This window comes from Calypte anna, chromosome 3 (genome assembly GCF_003957555.1).
Source record: "Calypte anna isolate BGI_N300 chromosome 3, bCalAnn1_v1.p, whole genome shotgun sequence".
Lineage (NCBI taxonomy): Eukaryota > Metazoa > Chordata > Aves > Apodiformes > Trochilidae > Calypte > Calypte anna.
The window spans coordinates 76,940,182-76,960,413 of NC_044246.1; the positions used below are offsets into that span (position 1 = coordinate 76,940,182).

At 38.2% G+C, this 20,232-nt stretch overlaps 1 protein-coding gene across 1 annotated transcript in view; it reads left to right on the forward strand.

The window, feature by feature from the left end:
* CD109 (CD109 molecule) overlaps positions 1-20,232 on the forward strand; it is a 79,216-nt gene that overhangs the window by 51,579 nt on the left and 7,405 nt on the right. The window contains exons 22-30 of the mRNA XM_030447070.1: positions 140-284; positions 1,113-1,289; positions 5,076-5,157; positions 6,427-6,655; positions 7,188-7,353; positions 8,268-8,458; positions 11,343-11,498; positions 11,584-11,649; positions 19,276-19,412. Of these exons, the coding sequence (XP_030302930.1) occupies positions 140-284; positions 1,113-1,289; positions 5,076-5,157; positions 6,427-6,655; positions 7,188-7,353; positions 8,268-8,458; positions 11,343-11,498; positions 11,584-11,649; positions 19,276-19,412 (1,349 nt within the window). The remainder of the gene's footprint in view (positions 1-139; positions 285-1,112; positions 1,290-5,075; positions 5,158-6,426; positions 6,656-7,187; positions 7,354-8,267; positions 8,459-11,342; positions 11,499-11,583; positions 11,650-19,275; positions 19,413-20,232) is intronic.

Below are 20,232 nucleotides of genomic sequence, written 5' to 3' on the forward strand. Positions count from 1 at the left end.
AGGTCAGGTTCTTGATGTGTTAGCAAGCAGCACAAAATACCCAAGTGTTTTTGTTCCCACAGTACAGTAAGCACTCAATGTGACTCCTAAAAGCAACACACTGTTGAGGATTTCAGTAATCCTGTCTTTCTTTTGACAGGCTGAAGGGTTGGAACAGACATATTCTCAGACAGTTCTTTTGGATTTAACTGGGAATAAACCACAAACAGTGACAAAAACTTTGGATTTCACTTTTCCATCAGATGTTGTAAGTGGCAGTGAGAAAGTGCAGGTCACTGCTGTTGGTAAGGATTATTTTTTTCTCTTTCCATCTTTATTCTCTGCTGGATAGCTATGATTTTTTAATTTTATTTTTCAATTCAAATAGCTTCTTGACTGCTGGGATTTTGTTGAACTCAGTATATATGTGTCCATAATCCAGCTGCTGGCATCTTCTGAGGAAGACGAGAGCAGCTGCCAGTAGTAATTAGTTGTAGACTGTCAAACAGGGGAGGGAGGCTGGTGTGTAATAACCTGAGCTACCCTAGCAGGATTTGCAAAACTTTTCTCAGAGTCCTTTCTGAAGGACCCTTTCAAGATTTCGCCCAGTATGGCTGTGACTTTATAGTTTTTTAGGGAGCGGCGTTATTTTTTATTTAGTCGGTATGTTAAGATGTTAAGTCATTAAATCAAAATCATTTATCATTGTGCATTGGAATAAGCATAGGAAGACTTCATAGATGGGAATGTGTTATTCCTTTCATTTATTTAATTTTTGACATGGTGTTTACTATCCTTTTTCAGAGTAACACAGGGAGCTGGATTTTAATAGGGAAGGTCCTGCAAATTTTGCTGGTGTCCTATTTTAATTCTGCTTCTCTGCAGAATCACCTACAACCAGACTGATTGCTGTTCCTTGTGGGAACAACAGTGGATACAGCAGTGGGGTCAGTGGACAAAAAGCCCATCAGAAGATGAATGCATCTTTAGTGCAGTTTTCTGCCTGATTAGTGATATTTAGTACAGAAGCTCCCAATATGTCATATTTTCTCCCAGTATGGATTATATTACCCTTTACGTGTCAGATATTTGCAATAGGCCTTAATTTATTGTCTTTAAAATTTGTCTTTCAGGTGATTTACTTGGGCCTTCTATCAGTGGTTTGTCATCATTGATTAAGATGCCTTATGGCTGTGGTGAACAGAATATGATCAATTTTGCTCCAAATGTTTATGTTCTGCAATACTTGACTAAAACCAGGCAGCTGAGAGAGGATATTAAATCAAAAGCTCTGTCATTCATGAGAAAAGGTCTGTATGCTTAGAAGAAATATGTTAAGATTTTTAAGAACTCTCACTAGTAAAAGATACCTGTGACTCTGCATTTAGTTTTTGAAGTACTGCTCATCAAAAAAAGCCTGTGTCCCTCTTTTCTTCTTTCTGCTGGGCTGACAGAATTACAGGGCAAACATTTATTAATTTTCAGAGGAAAACTATGCTTTAGAAGACAATTTATGTGGTTTTCCTTGGTGGCTCTTATATCTTCTTTGATGAAATCATGTGTGAGCAAACACTTTTTGACCTCTTCTTGAGGCACAGAAGTTGAAAATTAGTGTGTGAGCCATATTGACCCCACATGCCTATCTGCCTTCAGCGACACCATCCTCATCCTACCATGACCTTATAAAGCTCCAGGGCTGTCATTTGCTCTGGTGCTTGGCTTTTGCCCACAGAGATGAAGTCTGTGCTGGAAATCAAACGCTTGAAAATTTTACTTGGAAAATGTATGTTTGAATTGGGAAACACTCAAGGGCATCCCAAAGTGTACAGACCATATTTGCAGTAAGCTCCTTTGTGCCTTTTGGATCAGGCAGAGTCTAACTGTGATGTAGCATGCTCACCACATCAGTCTCCATGCTGGAAGCCTGGTTCAGAGAGAGGAATGAGACCATCCTCAAGTGAGCTGGACCCTTACTAAGGCACCATGATGACATTTCACATTTTGTTTACTCTATTTAAGTCTTTAATTTATTTCTTTTTGGTGTTTGATATATTTTTTTAAAGTTGTTGACATGTCCCTTGGAAAAGGCACAGCTCAAAATAAATTTTCCTTTCATCAAGATTCTAGTTTTATGTCAAAAGCAGTTAGGTGATTTTTTTACACTCTTTCGATTATATGATTTAGTTGAAAAGTGAGGGGAAAGGGGAAATAGATGTGTTATGTAAACAGCTACTCTGAATTTTGTAAGCAATTTACCACTATTTGTAGTCTCAGTTTTGCAGAAGCAGATTTAAACAGTGAAAGCCCATGAAAATTATAGGGTTAAATGTCACAATATATGAAACATGGTGTTATTTCATGTATTTCTGGTGTTTTGAATTTACATGTTTTTAACATTGTAGTAGCCAAAGCAGTAAGTATGCAGAAAATCTTGTAACCTTAACAAAGAAAAGAACTATAATCGTAAAAAAAAAAAATCTTCTTTTTTTAACTTTAACGGTTTATTTCAGTTTTTTCTCGGATTTTTTCGCAGTGTAATCTTAAAAATTATCTTTAATTTGAAATGGGACTTTTATAAACACAGTTTTGAAAGAATTGTGATGAAGTTTAATTTAAAACAGACTTTTAACAGATTTTAATTTGCATCAGAATTCACTAAATATTTAAAAAAGCGAACATTCCTTCAGCAATTTTTATTTACCTAGAACGAAGGCAAAACAAAACAGAATTTGCTTCTTAAAGATTTTCTTCAGTTGTGTGAATGACAGATCTTTCAATCACCTCTTCAGAAATAAAACCAAATAATCCTGGTGGGTCTGAAAACTTTGGTCCTAAACCTAAAGCAAGCAATCTCTTTGAGCAGCTTTTCCAAGCTGTTTGAAATGTGAGACCTTTTAGTCTTTCACATATTTCTGAAGTCCTTTCCATCCCGAGGCACTCTTCTTTTTGCCTTGCTCAGGCTGCATCTCTTGGGTTCCAGCCAGTTTTCAGGGAGCACTCGTGTACATCTTCATAATGGGATCCTTCTTTTCCTTGTCTTTTCACTTGGGTGTGTTGACATTTGAAGTATCATTTTTCACGGCTGGTTGAGTGTCCATTGGAATGAACGTGGTGGTTCACAGCCCCAGGTCTTCTGTTCCAGGAGGCTCTCCAGGCCCTCCCGTGTTAGGTACGCTCGTGCTGGAAGATTTTTGCGTGACTGCAATGGGGTTGGCATTGAGAAGAAAGCAAGCAGACTGTAGGAAATAGCTGAGTGATTGCTCTGGCCTCCTTCTGGTTCTGTTCATCTCTGATCCCTCCCAATCTTAAAAAATTCTGAGATAAATTTGTTCCTGTCGAAAAGCTGCTTAGCAGTGCTTGTTAAGCAAGGTGTCTTAGTTTAGGGCTTTTTATGCTACTACTGGGGTAGTAATTATAATACTTAGTGCTGTATATTGCTGGTTCTCCAAAGAAAAAGACCCCAGCTTTCAGGCCTTATGGTCAGTTAGTTCTGAAGAGGCTTAATCTTTTGACAGTGACTTGGTGTGAAATGCCACTTATTTCTTCTCTTTTCCTCCAACTCAAGAGGGCTTGACTCCTCAAGATCATTTACTGAGATGACAGATATGTCTGTATGGGAAAGATTCACCTGTTTCAATCATGTAACTAACCACTGTCTTGCTAAATACAAAAATAAACAAACAAACAAAAAAATAAGCCCCTCTCTCTTTAAGTGGGAATTGTACTTTCAAACTCTTTAAAAGTGATGAAAACTAAACCTAATGTTATAGGGGTAAGAGTTTATATAGAAAGATGTAGTGGTGTAAGGTAGCAGTTGAGATTCACATTTTTATCTCTTATTATAGAGAGAGACTGTCTAGGATTTCATCTGACACTGTGACTTAGGTTGAGGGTGTGGGCCATTTGTTCCTCAATAATTAAGTCTTTGGTTCACTCACTATGTATTCAGGCTAGTACATAAGTAAGTGATGTAACTTACTTACCTTTATCATTGAAAGCAAGAACATTTTACGGGGGAATGATTGTAATTGGATGCACCTCATGGGGTGTATTTGTAAATTCGTTTGTTTGTGTAGGACTTAATGATGGTTGTCTGAGGATTTTCTTTCTGCCTGGATGGTTCAATATGATATCTTTTTCTGTCAGGATTTAGAGTAATAAATATACTCCCTCAGTTATTACAGCCTAAATAGTAAAGCCAAGGAAAAGACAAGGTGGATGCAAAAGAAGAAAAGGTATCTTCTGAAATGCTATAAATAGATATGATTGTTGCTCTGGATACACAAATGGCAGTCAAGATGTACAGGAAGGAAGGCTTTAGATACCAGAATCTACAGTGAATAGCATGTCATAAGAAACTTGATTTCTAACATAGGTTCTGCACTGGAGTCAGCTATTTAGTGAGGACGCTGCTGATTCTATGATGGTCAGGAGCAGCTAGTGAGCCATTGGGGCCCTTTTGTTATAGATTTTTAGCAGTCAGGAGAAAGATACTCTTGTTCTAGATACCAAAAAATCTCTAGGTATATTTTAAATGAATTCTTCTTAGGATATTAAAATTTTCCACTATTTTCAGAACAGCCTCTTCCAGCACACTTTTCCTGATAGCCTTTAGAACTGGCAAAAGCAAATTCCTCCTGAAAGTGTGCTTTTGAACAGCATTTCTAGCTTTGCTGTACCCTTACCCTTCCATGTGAAAAATATTTTTGCTTGTCCTTCCGTTCTGCTGGAAAGACAGAGCATTCCCATGGGCAAACAACACCCAAAATGAACAGAGCACTGAACTAGAGCTGCTGCTGCTGTGCTCCTCGAACCACCAGGTTATGTGTGAGTGTCTCTGCACTGCACTGTTTGGGTGGCAGAGGAGCAGGAGCTTTAACTCTGCTTTTGTGGATCCTTTGTGTTATTGATGCCAACTTTTTCGTCATCTTCTGAGGGCTTTTGTGTGATCCTTCATGTTTGGGAGATAGAATATGAGCTCAAGTTCTGCCCTCCTCAGCCTGAAAAAGTGCGTTGCTTCACATCAGCAGAAACTTTGTGCTGGAACCTGTATGAGAGGAATGTCCTCAATACCTGTCTCTGCTTTTCTACTTCAGGCTACCAGAGAGAGCTGCTTTTCCAGAGGGATGATGGCTCTTTTAGTGCCTTTGGAAATGAAGATCCCTCTGGGAGCACATGGTAAGTAATTCTGCCAGATTCACTGTGGAATTTGAGTATTTTAGGTATTTTCCCTGCGACTAAATTTTTTTGTGAAGCTGGTAAAAATTTCCAGCTGTATTCACCTTCTCTCTGGTTTTCATTAGGTGTTAAGGCCAACTCTAAGGTCATTGTGCTGGACAACATGCTATCATTGCCATTACCAGGGCAAGGTTTCCTAATTTTGCAAAAGACGAATAATGAATTATTTTAGCCAGAGGACTAGCTTGGTCTAAAAGTTTTTCTGTTTTTTTTCTCAAAGAAAAGAAGAACAATAATTCAATGACTTATTCTTGAAGTTGACTGAAACCATTTAGGGCTCTGTCATCACCAGTGCTTCAAGCAGATTTTCAGTTCTGTCAATACTGGAGGCCAAAGACTGCCTGAGGCCTTTCCTAAGGGGTGAACAGAACTGGTAGTAAAAATCTGTCCTACATACATCTTTATACTTGCTCTTTTTTGAAACAGTAAATACAAATGAAAAAGCCTTTTCAGTGAAATACAAATGAAAAAGCCTTTTCACCCTGAGAAGCATGGTGAGCATAGTAGTGGAAACTATAAAGGTATCAGTGACAAAGTCCAGCATTTTATTCAGCTGATCCAGGTTCAGTTTGTTTCAATATATGTATGTTTTTCAGTACACTTTGCTGATTTTAACCATCCCAGTTTCTGTGTCACTGACTGAGTCACTCCTTCTGGCGTCAAGCATCATTTTTTATTGACATCAGCAGGACTTGCCTTAAACAGTATTGATGGACCGGAAAGTGAAGATAATTTCTCAGTACTGGAAACTCTGGTACTTTATTAGTGTGGTGACAGGTTCCATGAATGTACAAAGGAGAATTTGGGACTATTAGTGAATACCAAAGCACATTTCAATGACATCAGTATAGGAAAAATTGTAGTAATTATCATCACACTCGTAACTGCATTACTTTGTAAACTGTGATTTTTGCCACTTTAGCCTAGCAGCAAAAGGCAGGAGAGCAACATTTGAATAAAGATACACATGTGGTAGCAGACTCTGAGTCTGTACTTTATTTATTTTTGAAACACAGCAGATGCCAGAGGGATAATATTTAAGATTAAACATAGTCTGCTTGCTTGTCTGGGTGAGGTGTGTATTCTCCTCTGTGCTTGGGAGGTCTGTGTAGAACACCTTATGCATGACAGTATTCTTGCATGATCTTAAACAGAAGGAGATGCAATACTTTGCTAATTTTTTTGCTTTTTATTAACCTTCCCCTCAAGGTTATCAGCTTTTGTTTTAAGATGTTTCCTTCAAGCTCATCCATTCATAGATATTGACCAAGATGTACTCATGGATACAGCTAAATGGATTGTCCGGCATCAGAAATTAAATGGGGAATTCCATGAGCCTGGGAAAGTGTTACACAGTGATCTCCAAGGAGGCACCAATAATCCAGTTGCTCTCACAGCTTACATCGTATCATCCCTCCTAGGGTTCACAGATAAAGAGGTATTGAAATTCATAAATAGAATCTATAATTATTCCAGGACTTAATAAATTGTCATTCTTCCTGGCAAACACTTGGCAGTTTAATGGGGACATCTGAACAGAGACAAAATTTAAAGTGATTTTGTTAAACTTTTCTGTACTTATCTGTCCAAGACAATATGTTGTGTTGCTAAGGCCTCCAATTTTATGTACTTTTGCAAAATCTAAAGGCAGTTGCTTTTAGCAAGAATATTGTCATGGCTGTAGTCCAAGAAATTGCGAAGGAATTTATAGGGGAAACTATCTTTAGAGATGTTAAGTCATTCCAATTGATTTCATTGAGATTACTCATATTCATAAAAGACAATGCCAGATCAAAAAGACTTTCCTTTGAGGTTCATGCCTGTTACCCTGAAAGAGATTTTCAGTATTTTTTGGTTGTTGTTTGGTGATAGTAATGTTTCTGTTTCTGTACAAATGTTTCTTTTAAATTATAATATTTCAAGATATGTTTTATTCACTTTACAGTCTTCAATATGATCTTTATTTCCAGCACGCTTATGTTATCAAGAGTGCTACAAACTTTCTAGAAGACAAATTAGAAGAAGGCATTTCAGATAATTACACTTTGGCACTTGTGACCTATGCATTGTCCTGGGCAAAAAGTACAAAAGCAAAGGAAGCACTGAATATACTGAACCAGAGAGCAGAACACCAAGGTATTGCACAGCTATCTTGAACAGTTATATAGATGGATTTTTGTCATATTTTAAAATACCTATCGTATATCTGCAGCTACATATGTAATTAGAGATAAAAGAATATTTCTTCTGAATCCAGGATCTGTTTTGAGTATGATACGGAGAATTATCTAAGAACTTTCAAGACAGCCTAAAAGAAAAGTGTCCATAAATGAATGACAATTCACAACCAAGCTAGGCCTTTCAGTCTCAATTACCATGTTCCTGATAGGAATACCATGGTGCTCTTGAAGACATTTCCTTGTCAGTTTCCCTGTGTTATTATGTGCACTTGTGCGATCAGCCTGGTTAAAGAGAGGTGGATGAAATTAGCTCTTCAAAAGTGGTTTGGATAGATCAGGTGGGCCTGGGGGGTAGGTGTTTAAGATCAGTATTGGACTGAAGAGTTGAAGGACTGGACTTTCTGTAAGACAGTACTAAAGTCTGCTGCATTTTCAGTAGGGATCTTTCAAACAGTAACTTTTGGGAAGGGAGGAAATCACTTTTTTGGAAAGCTTCACTCAAGAATGAGCTTAGTGAGCAATCTTGGTGCCTGAGGAGCCTTTTCTAGTCCTGAAGAGAGAGGAGCATCAGAGTCACAAGGTGATCTTTTCACAGGAGCTCCTTTGCATGACCACTTCAAGATTGACAGCAGAAGAATCAACATAAAGTTTGCTGAAGCTAATGGGACTATTTGGACTCCAGTTTTTTTCTGTATTTAGATTCAGCCACTGCTGAGGAAGTGCTTACAGGACTTCTGTTAACATTAACGCAATTTTGAAGAACCTTGCTAGATCCCATGTGTAAACATTAATTAAGAGGTTTCCTTTAAGCCTTTCCCAGAAGTCCAAAGACTTATGTGGATCTGAAGTTATTATTTGTTCCTTTTGCAGGAGAATTTCGATTTTGGGTAACACCTGCTTCTGAAATTTCTGATTCATGGCAGCCACGGTCCATGGATATTGAGCTTGCTGCGTATGCTCTGCTCTCACACTTTCATCAGGACAGATTAGCAGAGGGGATCCCTATTATGAAATGGTTAAGTCATCAAAGAAATCATCTTGGAGGATTTTCATCTACTCAGGTAATATCTTGTCTCAAGGATCTTTCTTATGCTTTCTAAATGAGCACTTGTATATAACAAAAAAATAAAAAAGGGACCTTTTGTTTTTTTACGTAATTCTTAAATTTTGTTTTTCTGTAATAGCCTTGTTTACATGCAAGCTTGAATTCTTTGTAATATTGGCATCTTAAACCTGGACTTTAAGTTTTAGTAATTTGGCAAGTATAATCAAGAATAGAATTAGAGGGTCACTGTGATTATATAAAATATTAATGACCAAAGATCTTAATTTAAGAAATGATGCCTATGGAAAAAAAATCAGATTTTCCAAGCAAGTATAATAAATATTTGTGCTTACTTTCTTTCCCGTGAGAGAAACCTCTTTCTATTCTTTCCATATGTGAGTTTTCAAACTCCTGAAAGAAAGGGGAGTAGGTTTTAGAGAAATAGTCTAACCTAGTGCCTCTGTTGGCAGTTGATCTTAATAATGTACTTTGTCCTCATTATTACATAGATTTTTGATGGGCCATGAAATTTGGAAGATCTTCATTGTCTCCAGGAGGTTTCCATGTTATTGAAACCATATCTTGTAAGCTGTGCTGGCATCCAGAAAATTTATATAGTAATTTGGATTGCATTAGTTTAAACTAGCTTAAATTAACTACAAATGCTGGTCACAGGAAAATGTCACATTCCATCATACTGCTTGGTACCAGGCTGTACTGACTATCTGTTATTTTTCAAATGTTTGGTATTAATCTGAGAGAAATTAGTTCTACTAATAAAATGCAGTTTAAGAACCAGACCTGTTCCCCTGAGGTTCTAGTGTTTTCCTAATGTGTTAATTCTTGCTTATTTTTTGAAAAGGCTGATTGAAGCACTGAATGAGTTGAAAAAGCTTTTCTCTACACTTCAGAAACTATTTTTGCGTGAAAGTTTGAAGGTCCAGCAGTCTACCATTTACCCCTGTGGGTGAAGAAATTAATTTAATCCTTTTGTTCTTCCATAGTCTAAACTATTTTGATTTGCAAAAGTACTCCAGTGTCCCTCTGCACGCCTTTTTTTAATTTGTAGAAATGACCCCATACTTTTTGTTAACTTCTACGCTTGCTTAAAAAAAATGTTCTGTGGATTTTCTTCCATCAGTTTATTACAATAGAAACTTAATATATTGTTAAACCACAAGAAAGAAAGTAATCAGTTGCATGTGTTACATTTTGTAAGTCTGGGTATGATAACTCATTGCAATTTGTATATGTGGTATAGAGCAGGATGAATTTGCAATTGGGATATTTTGCTTTATAATGCTTTTAATGTTTAGGATTACAATTTGTACATTTTATATGTACAGGAGTGTTTCATACAAAAAAAAAAAAAAAAAAAAAAGCATACCTATTAATGTAGATTTAAATGGTAGGGAAGAGTAGCAAATTCTGCCAAGCCTGTATTGGTGGACAAGAGGGGGCTTTGAGTCTGTCTTGAGACAGTATTCCGTAACTTTTCAGATAGTCTGTGGAATACAGCATTGTCATATTGAGCTGTACACCTCATAGTTCAGCTGTGAAAGTTTCCTGGTGAAAAGCCTTGGTTATGCTTTCTGCTATAGAGCATGCCAAGGGAAATGCTTATTTGTATTGCTTATTTGTATTGTTCTGTAGGTGGCTGTTTGCCCTCTTGTTTTTCATGTGTTTCAGAGCGTCGTTTGAGCCTAGGAGTAGAGGATGTCCCTGCCTACTTCAGGAAGGTTGGACTAGATGACCTTTAGAGGTCCTTTCCAACCCAAATCATGCTATGACTCTGATTCTCTGTGAAAGACCTTAGAATTAATCTTCAGCAATAGGAGACAGTATTTCTCAACATAGAATCATAGAATGGTTTGGTTTGGAAGGGACCTTAATCATCTAGTTACAACCACCTTGCTATGGGCAGTTTCCAGTAGACCAGGTTGCTCAAAGCCCCCTCCAACCTGGCCTTGAACACTTCTAGGGAGGAGACATCCACAGCTTCCTTGGGCAACCTGTGCCAGTGTCTCAAAACCCTCACACTAAAAAATTTCTTCCTAATATCTAATCTTGAATTCTGTCTGAATTTAGAGCAGGAAATGTAACTGTAAAGACTTGGAAAAGGTGCTTCAAAGTATTCCTTGATTTCGACGACTTAGATAAGGGCAGGTGTATGTCTGATTCCAGATGATTAATATTAGATTCTCCAATAAAGTTTTATAGGTCCTTCAGCCTATAAGATAAATCGGATAAATAGACATGTAAGGTTGCTGTAGTTTCATTGACTTCAGTGGGAAAGAAGTTTTATAAATTTGGGCTTCCAAGCTGTAAGTCTTAATCAGAAACTGACACATGAGTAGTCTGAGTAAGGCCAGTGGAAAAAAAAAAAATCATTCAAATACTTTGTGACTGTCTTCTGCAGAGGACTAACCAAGTTTGACACCTATGTTTTTTGCTTGGGTGATCAAGTACCCTGAATAGCTCCTGTACAGGAGAGGATATTTAATGCACAGTCACTAAATAAACCTAGAAAGCAGCAATATGATTGCTTTCCACATGGACTTGCTCTTCACTGTCTGTGGTTTGTAATCTTGACTCTTGTGTCTATCTGGCTTGTCAGGTCTTCCATATAGCTTGCACAGCAGGAAAACCTCCTTAGCTGGCTTCCACTGCATTCTCCATTGCATGTCACAGTAGCTAACTTCTTTTCCTGTGTTGCCATCCCTCTTCTGTCCTGGGATCCTTCATGCCAGTGGATCCCAGTGGAGATGGCTGGATGAAGACTCAAGCACCAACAACAAATGGACCAGTGCAGGGACTGTCAACTTCCCAGGGCATGGATTACAGATAGTTCACTGTGTAGGTTTCTTACTTAATGCAGAAGGATTTCTTTCTCTCAACAGGACACAGTGGTGGCTCTGCAAGCCCTGAGTTTATTTGCAACTCTCACTACTGCAGGCAAAACAGAAATGGATGTAACAGTGACAGCACCTTCTTTGGAAACACCAGAAACATTTTCAATTGATACTCAAAACCGTTTTCTGCTTCAGAGCAAGGAGGTACTGTAGAAACCAAAGAATACCTCTGTAAAGTCTGCTGACTGAAAATACTTTGAAAATACTGTTTTACTCGCCTGTCTTTCAGATTGTCCCTGCACAACCAATGACAATCACAGTGTCAGCAAAGGGAACAGGATTTGCTGTCTTTCAGGTATGCAGTTATTCCTACTAAATGTATGTTCTGTGTAAGAAATGGTATATTTTAGAAGCTTTATAAAACATGTTAACAAGAACGATCTTCTGAAATGTCTTAAATACCAAAGCATTTTATTAGTTGATAAATGGCTATGAACCAGCTATTGTGTGAAGGAGCATACTCATGTGATTTTTTTTTTTGTGTTCCATGGCTTGGCCTTTCAAACACTGCTGGATGATTGACAATTTTATGCCACTTCCATGGGCCAGAGCCATATCAAAAGAGCCCTGTCCTAGAGTCCTTTGTCTTGCAGTGGTACACTGACAGGCACAAAGGTCAAAGTAAAAAAAGGCATGTGGACCAGACAGAAAAACCTCATCAGCAGCCTGTGGTAAGGCACAGATCATTACAGAACAAGATTACACTGCTAGTTCTTATTTTCCTTTTGTTGAAGTAGAATACAAGAATAGTGAAAAAACTAGATATAAAGAAAAATTGTGGCCAGAATTTTTACACTTTTCTGAAATAGCCTGAAAGGTGAACTCAAAGGATCCTGCAAACAGTCCACAGTAATAGGTACTTAACATTGGACAGAAGTGAGGGCACAGCAAAAAGTGGAAGGATGTATAGTGATCCCCTCTCTGCCTGTCTTGTGGAAGGCTGTGCTTTGGTAGTATAAATTCAAACATCTTTACTTACATTTAAACAAATGAACCTGGGATCAGCACATACTGTATTTAGAACAAGCAAACTGTAAATAGCCTTCTTATGCTCTTCAGATACCTCTTCTTCCTCCCCCCCCTCCAACAGAGATTATGTTCTGAAGAAATTCCACCTCCAAAATTACCACTAAGCCTATGGGAAATGTGGTATGAGTAGAAGACAGCACTGGATCTGATTTAATAAGGCCCTTAATTGTTCTTTTTTCTTCCTTTCCCATCCCTGATAGGAGCTTAGAACCACACAGGTGAAAGAGAAGATCTTTGAAAAGTTGGACAATACAGAAATATTAGTCTAATGCTAATTTTATTTGAAGTATATAGATAAACTTGTAATTGCTGAGTGTATTGAAAAACTAGGCAGAGATCCTGTTAGGCTTTTTCTAGTCATAGTTGGGAACACTGAACTTAGGCTGCCTTTAATCATCTCAAAGTGTTCTGCCATTCCATTTGATGGTTCCATCTCAAATTCCTTCCAACCTGACCTTCACTTCAGTGTTCTTATGTATCTCAGAAATTAAAAACATGGTGATTTTTGGTAAATATGCTTTTGGATAAAAGACCTTTACAAAGAATTCTTCATAGCTGCCTATCATCAGTGAATATCAGCTAGAGATACACCTCGTTCATTCAGCACCAGTTTACAAAACCCACAGTGCCATAAATCATGGCCCATGTTTATTAATTCCCAGAAGTGCAAATGAAATTTACAACAAAGTCCAAAAGTTTCAGAGTATAATTTAGATCAGACCTGCAGGCCAAGATAGGAATGAACATCTCAGCAGGATTGCTTTCACAGATCTGTGGTTTCAGTTCTGTTTGAATGTGGAATGTAACAGTGAGGCTCCAGAACAGTTAGGACTACTTAACCTTAATCATTTTTGAGAAATACTCCCTGATACTAAATCAACTGATTTGTCAGAAGAGCTGATCAAAAACTTTTCAGCAAATTGTTTCTTGCTGGAAGGCATTGATTTGTGGAAACAAATGCCTTTTGTGGAAGCACATTGGTTCCAATTATGTTTTTGCCAGCAGGAAAATTTCTCATCCAAACCAGCATGTCTGGTGAAGGCTGAGCAGAAGTCTTCCACTCAGAATAGCCAGTAGTTCACTCCATGGTTAGAGGACTGAACAACATGGTGCTATACACCCCTAAGTTTATGGTTTAAGTTCCTGGTTTCTTGTGTGAACACAAACAAAATGTGCTCCCAAATAACTGGTGTTCAGGAACCATTGCCAGGTTATATTCTTCATTTAGGTCACTATGCTGTTGCCTTTTTTCCTGCAGCTTTGATTCAGAGATGCTGTGACTTGGTTCAAAATACTGCACTTAACACACTGGAGTAGCTTCTTCAAAGCTATTTCTTTGCTGGGATCAATTCTTCCCTCCTTTTTCCTTTGGCAGATCTGATATTCTAAAAGAAAGAACACTGATACCATTTGAACGAGATTTCTTTTTCCCAGACACAAGCAAGATCTGGGTCATATTTAATAAATCAGATAGCAAATGTCAATGTGATCACATTTCCTCAGCTGGGTTTCATTGTCTTCGGCCCGCCAAAGTTCAGTGGTGAGATTCACTGTTCTGGGATTTGACTTTCTGGCCAAATGCAGCATGTCAAAGCAGTAATTCATTTAAGTATCACAAAACGCAAGATTCAGTCCATCAATGGAAAAGACTGCTTTCCCAACAGAATGGATTCTTAGGAAAAAAAAACCTGATTTTTTGGTGAAATTCCACTGTCTGTGTGTGCGTGTTGGCAGTGCCTTTTCTCTTGACCTTGCAGGATCTCATAAAATGTATTTATTTTGGGCAGTATAATTGCAAAAGCAGACGTTTACTTGTGGCTTTGTGGTCCTGCTGTCAACAAAGTCTCCTAGCTCATCCCTTCACTATGTAGGTATGTACTATGGGTGACCTAAGACACGGACTACACAGGAGGAAAGAAAGGGTGATTGTAGGGTTAGGGTGTAGTAAAGACACTCTAGAGAAAGCAGTCGAAGAAGTGTTGTTCCCACCTTTCTTGATGGCCTGCTGAAAGTCTTGGAAGAAACACCTCGCTGCTGTCTGGAACCACTGTGAACTGGGCTTTGCAAATGCCTCAAAAATTTGGAGTGGTCTTCTGGAAGGATGGAAAATGCCACTGAAATCCATGACTAGCCATTAGGGAAGGGTGGGCAGGCTGAAAGGGGATGAGTATGGGCAAAGTGGATAGGTGAACAAGATTGCCTTGATCTCTGGGGTCATGTATAGAGAGGGAATGAGGAACAAACTGAGAATCACCTGTTACTCATTACTGAAATGTACTGACTATTTTTTCCACTTTATTTTTGAAGACTTATGCAAGGGACAATGTTGTTCAGTGTGATGATACTGAAAAAATTACACTTGGAAATGCACACATATTTCTCTTTTGAAATTTGAGTGGATACTAAGGAGTCATAAAGGGACAGAAAAATATTGGAAATTATTGAATTGATTTCATGCCCTCAATCAAGCAGATTAGTACTGCTAGTTTAAGAACAAAAAGGATAGACAAAGAGACATTGATTAGGGCATTATAGACGGGTCATATTTTTTTTTTAAATGTCACACAGTTGATACTGTTACAAGCATCTCTCATTCAGTGGATTAGCTTTAAGTTTTCTTTTCTTGGGCCTGTCACCAGAATTGGCTGAAGTATGAGAAGACTGGAACAATTCTGTCTTTAGCTTTGGCAGCTTCTTCTTAAAAGAGTTAAGAAGAAATGCAGTTTCTCAGTTTGTTGATTCAATGCTAGTTAATTATATATGTAAGAGATTATATATAAATTTGTAACTATATATAAATATATATAAAATAAATAGCCATCTCTCCCCAAATTAAGAGCGTATAGAGAAGGTGGTTTCAGTTAAACTCTGTGTTGTGAAATTTTTTTTCCCCTTCATTGTCATGAGGAATAAGGAAGGAAAATCAGACCATAACAGAGATAAATTATTCCATGAAAATACTAACTCATGGACCTGTTCAGTAAGTGGTTTCATCCATCCTGCATTGGCAATAAATTCCCATTTTTTAGATTTTTCTGGCAACAGTTAAAACAGATTTTCTTCTGCGATGACACCACCAGCTTGTCTTTACCAAACTTTCTGCATGCCTTTAATGGGCAGGCTTTCTGGATTGGCTTCATCCTTGGTATTGCCTTCTCCTGTGGAACAGTTGTACAGGAAAAATCTTCAAAGTTGCACCACAGTTGTCTTGAGTGCAGTTGGCTCTTTACTCATACAGCATGCAAAATTCAGCAGGACAGGGCAGGGTAACAGAAGTCATGAAAGAAAGAGCCAAACTTTTGTACCAGGGTTGAGAGATGTAGCAGCAAAAGCAAAAATCAGAAATTAAAGGCTTCTCTGTCTTGCTAGCCTGTAGACTTGCTGACCTATAATGTGAACAGCTCCCTGTGACTCTTTTTACTTTGGACTGACATTTTCTGCCAGAAACTTGTAAAGGGACTATGATTTTCTAGAAGCACTCTTCATTCCCTTTTCCTTAGCCAAGCACCGTTCATGTTGGGGTCTCACAAGAGGAGTTATTTGAGCTAATTTCTGACTATTTTTCTACGAAAATCTAAGAAGTTGATCCTCCTCCTGCCCAGCTATGTGTTTTGTCTTCATGACTAGAGGAGCAGATAGTGATTATCAGTTTGCATGTGAAAACTGTCTGTAAACTTACTGTTCTGTTGCTGGTGAAAATCACTATTTTGCCAAATGTCTTTTCCTTGAAAGTAAGTATTTTCTCATGTTTCTGTATTTGATTTTGTCATTCTAGGATTTTGAAAGTTGGGCTTTCTGATTCATCCAACTGAAGTGCTGAGTTGGCAGTCCCATTCTTTTGTCCTCTGTCAGAGGTGGTGTCCCTGCTGTGCCACAGCAAAGGGATACTGCAGTTACCAGCAGCATCACATTGGGTGTTAATTAGTCTGAATCATAGAATCAGAATTGGCTGGGTTGGAAGGGACCTCAGAGATCATCAAGTCCAACCCTTGGTCCACTACTGCTGCAGTTACCAGATCATGGCACTGAGTGCCACATCCAGTCTCTTTTTAAATATCTCCAGGGACGGAGAATCCACTACTTCCCTGGGCAGCCCATTCCAATGCTTGATCACCCCCTCTGTAAAGAAATTCTTTCTAATGTCCAACCTAAACCTCCCCTGGCACAACTTAAGACTGTGCCCTCTTGTCTTGCTGAGAGTTGCCTGGGAAAAGAGGCCAACCCCCACCTGGCTACACCCTCCTTTCAGGGAGTTGTAGAAAGTGATGAGGTCTCCTCTGAGCCTCCTCTTCTCCAGGCTGAACAGCCCTTGCTCCCTCAGCCTCTCCTCATAGGATCTTAGAAGAACCTTAGGATATTTTCGCCAAGTTTAATTTTGGGTTTATTTTATTTGGCATTAAGTACACAACTGTGCTAGAGAGGATAAGCTGGGGCAACTGATATTGCTCATTATCCTGTACCCCATTGTGGCCAGTAGAGAGAAGATGACCAGTGAAGGCTACTAAAACAGGGCAAGCATGAATAGCAATCCCACTGGTATATCCTTTTGCCCTTCTCCATTTTGCAACATAGGGCATTCTCTACTCATAGGTCATCTTTGTGTATTTTCCCTGGCTTGGTAGGCATTTCCTTGATTTTTTTTCTCTTGCAAAAATATGTAACTTAGAAATATTTTTAAAGCTTTTAGCAGCCACAGCTTCTTGCAGCAAGTAGTTCTGCAGCTAATGGTGTATAGCATGAAAAAGCATTATCTCTTTCTCGAATCTCCTTCCCCAGTTCTTGTATTTGAGAAGGCGTAAGAGCCAAGCTCAGTATAGCCCAGTGTTCTGTTTTCCACAACAACCAGAGGTTTATGTGAGGGAGGGACCATAAGAAGACAAATACATGTTATGTACTACCTGGCTCTTTTCACCTCTTACCTTGTATTAGTCAAGACCTTCAGCTGAAGGTAGTTTCTGTGGTCTTAGAAAATTTGGTTTCATGAAGTTATCTGTTCTGCCTGTGAGTTCTTGTACAGTTTAGTATCTGCAGCATCTTGTGGAAAAGAATTCCATGAATTAATCTTCCATTGCATGAAAAACTGTTTCCTACTAATGTTTTCCTTGCAGGTCATTAATCTGTAGACCTTTACTCTGTCCTTCTTCCAATATACATGTCTGGTTGAATTTTCATCTATTGTACCATTTCTTTAATGGTAAACAGATCTGGTGGTAGCCAAGTCAAAACCCATTATTATGTACACTAAAATTCTTTAATTCTGCAGCTCTTTTCAGTAATCCTAGTCTTTGCTACATCAGATGAATTAGTATAATCAGCAAACTTTTTCACATCAGGAATCAACCTGTTTTCTACACCGTGTGGGTATCTTTAATGGTAATCACCCAGTAGATTCCTTCAGGAATCCACTCCTTTCATTCTTACCCCCTATTCCTGTCTTTTAACAACCCTTTATTCCTTGGCACCTTCTTCTAATCCAGTAGTACTAGTAAGCTTCTTAACCACCTACAAGCCTATGTAACATCCTGGTAGCTTATACTACACAGAGCTCTGAGGTCATCTAGTCCTGCCAAAGCAAGATAACACAGGGCAGGCCACACAGAAACTCATCCAGGTGGGTTTTGAAAGTCTTCAGAGAAGGAGACTCTGTAATTTCTCTGGGAAGCCTGTTCCAATTGTCCATCACCTTCACAGTAAAGAAGTTTCTCCTCATGTTGAGGTGGAATTCCTTATTAAACCTTCCTTGACTGGGCACCACTGAAAAGGGATTGGTTTCTTCCTTTTCACACCCACCCCACAGATATTAATTAACATGTCATATTTATTTATCCACTGATTTGACTCATTATTATGGTTTTGAAAATGTTTTCTGGTACAGATTTAAGTTTACTTGACATCCATAGTTCTCTAGATCCCTAGTACTCTGTTAAAAATTTGTCATGTTTGTCATCCTCCAGCCAAGGCAATTTTAAAGAAACAGTGCAAGTTGTTGTTCAGCTGTGTTGTTACCTCACCAAGTCAAATTTTGTAGGCAGGACAGCCTGTTTTTTTACTGCATGGTTTTATGTCATAGCTGATTCTGTGAGAGTACTCATTGGTTGCTCAATTCTGGCTCCAGCATTTCTTCTTTGGCTGTTAGCATTGGTAATTTTATAGGATACTGAAATAATGGGGCTGTCTCCTAATCATTCAGACAATCTTTTGAGGGCTTCTGGTTTTAGCACTCTGCTGCCACTTTTTCAAGCATCTTACACACATCTACACCAGAAGAATTGGAAACTTTTCAGGGCTCTGTCCTTGAGGCAGGCTGAAAACTGTAGCTTTGTCTTTGCACAGATGAACCACATGATGAAACTACTTATTTAACTGCAAGAAAACTGAGTTGTTCTGAGCTTAGAGTAACATGCTGTTCCTCATCTGTTTTGAGTATATGAATGCTGTGACATGAAGACTGAAGACAAATTCTGTACACACATCATGCATTTGCTCTTCATCTGCTTTCATATACAGCCTGTCTCTTTAAACCCAGTGGGTGTCAGTATTTGAAGTTTGCCTTTATTAATCCCATTTCATGCTGTCAGGAAGTAGCTGCACACATTATATACCAGCAGATAGCATGTGGGGAGAGAATTGCTGGTTGTCCTAGACCTCCTTTGTGTTTGCCTCAGTTTTGTCTGGCTAATTGCATTGGTTCTGCTGCATTACAAAGTGTTCAGAAAAGATATTTCTTTCATATAATTCCTATGAATCTCATGTGTGCAACTGCCAGATACAAGGCCATGTATCCTGTCTAATGTGAGCACTCTTCTGACTTTGTGCTGCTACAAACATAGTGTTTTAACCACACAGATTTACTTTAGATATGTCATCTAATACCTCTACTTGCAATCCACAGCTAAATGTTATTTACAACACAAAACACACAGATCAGAAGCTCAGATCTGTCCGAAAACAAGAAGCCTTTGACTTGAATGTTGATGTTAAGGATGACAAAGATGATAAAGACCGATTGTCCTTGAATGTGTGTACAAGGTAGGTAATTCAATGAGGAAATGCACTCTTTGTCTAGACAGCTTTAAAATTATTTTTAATGAGCTGAATTATCTGTTCATTTATATGGATTTACTAGTGTATGTGATATAAATGTATAGCTAAAGAGAATAAAAGAATTTGTAAAAATGGCAGTAGTTAAACTAAAAATCAATTAATAAGTGAATAAATGCATAGAGTGATAGATTTTTTTTGCTAAATTTTTGCTAACCAGGTCATATTTATTTACTGGTATGCAAAATGGTAGTGTTACTCTAAATGTTGGAGGTAAATGGAAGAGTTACTGTGAACTACAAGAAAAACCTCAAAGGCTCCTTTGATGCAAGTGCTTCTTAGTTACATGGAGAACTGTGGGCAGACCTGAAAACTGAACCAATATCTTCCACATTCAAATTCTAGACTGTGACGACTGCTCATTATTTTTACCTTTCATGAATAGAATGCCTTGCTTTGATCTAAAACTTCTTTTTCATAAAAAGAAGAGGAAGTTCTGAAGTGCTGAAAACAAAATGAACTAGAGGTAATCATTCTTTGGTCATCTCTATAAATAAACTTTGCTCAGAAGAATTTTTGGTACGGCAAAAAGATCCATATTTACATTATGACAAATCCCTCTGCCTTTTTGTCTTATTGTTCAATCATCTTTGTGGTCTTTCATTTGCCAATAAGTCTTATAGTTATGGATTTGGAAATATAATAAAATGTAAGTATCATTCTAGAGCTGAAAGAAGTGATGAGTTTTCTAGTCAGTCTGATTTTTTCTGCTGAATAAGGGTGTGTGTACATCTGGGATGGTGTTTCT